We start from the raw sequence: 4,544 nt of genomic DNA, 5'->3' as shown, positions 1-4,544 counted from the left end.
CAAATGGAAATTAACATTTTACCCAACCCGTGGCCATGATTTTTATTGAGAATAACAGGATTACAATACTATCATGAAAGTTTATTTTGGACTAGACTGTCCCTTTAATAACAGATAGTTTCAGTTTTAACAAACAAATATATCTTGTTAAACAAACTTGTGTTATTTAAATGAACTTTAATTGTATTGCACTGTAAGAAATCTATTTTGTTTTGTTTTAAAAATCTGCACCCTAACTTTTATGCATTGTTGTAATAACTTTTGTTTTTATTGTTACTACTTTTATAATAAATAATTTTAATCATATTTAATATAAGAAAACAAAACATCTTGTATGTTTTTAATGCAGGATTATTAATCCAATCCCTGTTTATATCTGACATGTTTTACTTAGTTTAATACATATGGGAAATTTTATAATGGAAAAACAGCTTTAAAAACATCTGTGTAAAGATAGTGCAATTGCACACTATACTCACTGTCACATATTTGTCACATATTTGGATGATGTTATTTACAAATTTAAATGGAAATTCCATTTTCTAAAAGTGGCACTTTAATGTATTATTTTATAGCATAACAGTAAATCCTTTAAAGTATATTGCTGACTTCAGTGAAACAAGTGTCTGGATATACAATTATGAGAGACGGGTTTAACTTTTTCCATTTCACAAAAAAAGAGTTTTTTTTAGGTTTACTGACTATAGTTGTTTCCCCTATTGACAAAAGAACAATTTCCAAGTTATAGTTAAGTGGTTTCTAAAAATAGATCCGGCTTTTCACATTTGATCTATGTACCCAACAAGTCCCGGCAACGTTAGGGCTAGTTTAAGATTTTATAGTGTTGGTTTGAAAGTCACATTTGTTACTGTACGTTTTCCTCATATGTATCAATCAGAAAGCTAACTCATATTTACCAGATGGTTCCTCAGTTTTAAACGACCCATTTTACTAAGGAACTCTGAGTAGGTTTTAAGTATGAAGTTCAAATTTGTATGCCCTTTTTATTATGAGCATTACACTATGAATATTTACTATTTCTGTGTGTGAGTGTACATGTGTGTTCTGTATGTGTTTTTGTGTGTGTTAATTTGTGTGACTGTGTTTGTGTGTGTTTGTGTATATGCTCATGTATGTGTTGTGTATGTGTATGTTGTGTTTGTGTGTGTTTCAGCTTGTTTGTATATATGCTCATGTGTGTGTTGTGTATGTGTATGTATGTGGGATTGTGTGTGTTTGTGTGTATTATTTTGTGTGAGTTTCTATGTGTATTGTGTATTTGTTTGTGTGTGTTTATGTGTATATATGGCTGTCTAGGTGTTTGTCTTTGTGTGTGGGTGTTTGTATTTATATAAACTGGATATTTAATAAGTGTTAGTTAATAATGTTTCTCGTTATTATGATATTTCATAATTATGAGATAGATTATTTTTCAGTTATGTACAGGGACAGTCAACACCAAAATTGTTATTGTTTAAAAAGATAGACAACACCTTTACTACCCATTCTCCAGCTTTGCACAGCCAACATTGTTATATTAAAATACTTTATAACATTTAAACCTTTAACTTTCTGCCTGTTTCTATGCCACTACAGACAGCCTCTTATCACGTGCTTTTGTATTTGCTTTTCACAACAGTAGAGTACAAGTTCATGTGAGACATATAGCTCACATTGTGCTCACGCTTGTTATTTAAGAGTCAGCACAACGTACAGCACTAATTGGTTTTAATATACAAGTCAATAGATAATAAATAAAAGTCATGTGATGAGGGGGCTATCAGAAGATGCTTAGATACAAGGTTATCACAGAGATAAAAAGTATATTAATATAACTGTGTTGGTTATGCAAAACTAGGTAATTGGTAATAAAGAGATTATCTATCTTTTAAAACAATAACAATTCTGGTATAGACTGTTCCTTTAAGTGTAAAGTGTACTTTTTACTGTTCAATTATTTAAAACAAAAAACTCAGATTATAAGGAGTGCAATCAATAACCAATTTATTTATAAGTTGCATTAAACAATGCCCATGAAGGAGCCACAGAGCATTTTTTGTCCAATTACATTCATATAGGATATAGCCAGGAATACAAGTGATTTAGTTGGCAGCGATGGTGTTCTGGATCCAGGAGACGTAGTTGCAGACTTTGGTGTAGACACCAGGATAGTTCCTGAGAGCGCAGCCATAGCCCCATGAGACAATACCCTGCAGCTGTCCGTTACACACCACAGGTCCGCCAGAGTCACCCTGAAAGAAGGAAGATTATTATAAGAGAGAAACCTACCTAAAACTATAACAGGGTTAAATATCTAAAGGAATTTATACCTTTGTTTGTAAAATATAAACTAAAATAACAGTTGGAATCGATTTTATAATTTATGCATGCAAAATAGATCAGAGGATTCTAATCATTATTATCATTTACACAACACAAACATATTTATGAGATGATTATGCACGTTATAGTTTCTGAATGAGGAATGATTATCATATGAGAGAAAACAACTCTCAACCATATTAGGGGAAATATCTAAAGGAGATAATTGTAGTTTAAAAAATATAAAGTAAAAGATCATCAGTTAGAACTTGTAATTACTTTATTAACTGTATCAGTAAACCATTTTCAAGAAATAAACATGTTTATAAGATATAAAATATCTGCAAAAAATATTAAAATATATGAGAATTGAGCAGTCATTAATCTTTAGATACTTGTTCAATGAACATTTAAGACTAGAATTAAATTGAACAGTAGTTAGAATAAAATAACTTTAGATTAATAGAAAGGGGACAGGCGATGTTACCTGGCAGGAATCCTTGCCACCTTCCAGATATCCAACACAGATCATGTTGTTTGTGATCTCTCCTGGGTAGGCACCGGTACACTGGGCATTAGTCAGGATGGGGGCGCTCACGCACTGAAGGAGATCTGGGTAGTTGGCTACAAATGAAACCATTAAATCATTAGGTTACAATTTTTTTATGATATCAACATCATTTGAAGTTCTGTTCTTATACTTTCCTCAGTGTTATATATTTATCAATATGTTCCATAGAAATGATGAATAATAGGAAGCAAACTGTTATATTATGTTGTGTTTTTATTGTTATGAAATGATCATCTTAACAAAAAAAATCATGATCGTGAAAGGATATAAAAAAAAAGTCCTATTTAGTAATTTTTACTCACTGCCACTGCTGAGTGTGTTTCCCCAGCCAGAGATCAGACAGCTGGTGCCAGCGGCGGCACATCCAGAGGGCAGAGCTACAGCCTTCACATAGGAGTTCAGGGTGGCGGCAGAGGCGAGCTTGATGAGCATGATGTCATTGTCCAGGGTCCTGGAGTTGTAGCTGGCATGTCTGATGACCTTGGCAGAGTTGATGAACTGCTCTGTGCCCTCACTGGTAACAATGTTGTGCTCTCCCAGTCTGACCTGGATGCTTCTGCAGGTGTGATGAGATGGAAAATCACAAAGGAATGTAGATAAATTTATGAAATATAATTTTGTAAATATAGTTTTTTGAACAAAAAATTTTATTTTATAGAAGTGTTGACTTTAGAAGAGATATTGAAAAAATATAGCAGAAACGGATATAATGAACAATAGCTGCGTGGGGCTATATGTGAATATTAAGTAGGAAAAGTATATTAAAACTATCCAAATAGCTTACGTTTTGTAGCAGTGAGCAGCAGACACAACCCACAGGCTGTTAATCAGGGACCCACCACAGAAATGGTAACCGGAGTTCAGAGACACCTGATATGGGAGAGCGTTCTTGCCACAGGTGTAACCTCCTACAATCTTATCATCATCATCAAATGCAGCTGAGAACATAATATTACACAGATACAAGAATGTTAGACTTTCCTGACCAATTTGTTCAAACAAAATCCCTACAATGTTAGTGATACAGCATAAAACAATGCAGGATCTTGAAAAGTCATGTTTAACATTACTAATAATTTATTAGGGATGTTTTACATTCCTGTTAGCTTTTATATGATGCTAGCACTTATTGATAGTGTATATTTTCTGTGTTTCATACTTACCAGCAGCTCCCAGGAGCACACAGAGCAGAAACAGCTTCATCCTGGAGATATGTTGGATAGATATGTTTGTTGTAGACCAGCTTGGTATTTATATGGTTTGTTGGTGGTAATCGTTCTTTACCTAACACCTTGTGTCACATCATGGAAACGTGGTCTAGTTAATCAATACTCAATGTATAGATATCAATAGGTAGCTTATCAAGGGACTTGTGCTATTTTAGTCATAGAAAGTACACAAGGAAGAGATAATGTAACAACAAAATTTGTTTTTCTGATTTATCAACTTCTATCACCATCAAGACATTTTGAAAAAAGATATAAAGAACAGACTCTAATTTTAGAAATTTGTTCTCAGAAAAACTAGCAAAAAAAGTAAATTTAATATAAATAATTGCACCTGATGTAGAAATTAGAAAATTATATTATAATTCAATTAAAAATTATTTCCCAAAATATCTTTCCTATGCTTCTACTCACTACTCATTTAT

General features: G+C 32.7%; 1 protein-coding gene across 1 annotated transcript; it reads right to left on the bottom strand.

The window, feature by feature from the left end:
• Window positions 1–2,102: 2,102 nt before the first annotated feature.
• On the bottom strand, window positions 2,103–4,099 carry LOC128639656 (trypsin-like). The gene is made up of 5 exons (XM_053691782.1): window positions 4,057–4,099; window positions 3,678–3,831; window positions 3,196–3,449; window positions 2,810–2,946; window positions 2,103–2,252 (listed from the first exon to the last, which is right to left on the bottom strand). Exons 1-5 carry the CDS (start codon window positions 4,094–4,096, stop codon window positions 2,103–2,105), a joined length of 735 nt encoding a protein of 244 aa, XP_053547757.1. The 5' UTR covers window positions 4,097–4,099.
• Window positions 4,100–4,544: the final 445 nt, after the last annotated feature.

The sequence above is a fragment of the Bombina bombina genome, chromosome 9 (genome assembly GCF_027579735.1).
Source record: "Bombina bombina isolate aBomBom1 chromosome 9, aBomBom1.pri, whole genome shotgun sequence".
Taxonomy (NCBI): domain Eukaryota; kingdom Metazoa; phylum Chordata; class Amphibia; order Anura; family Bombinatoridae; genus Bombina; species Bombina bombina.
This window is presented reverse-complemented; position numbering and strand designations above follow the sequence as displayed.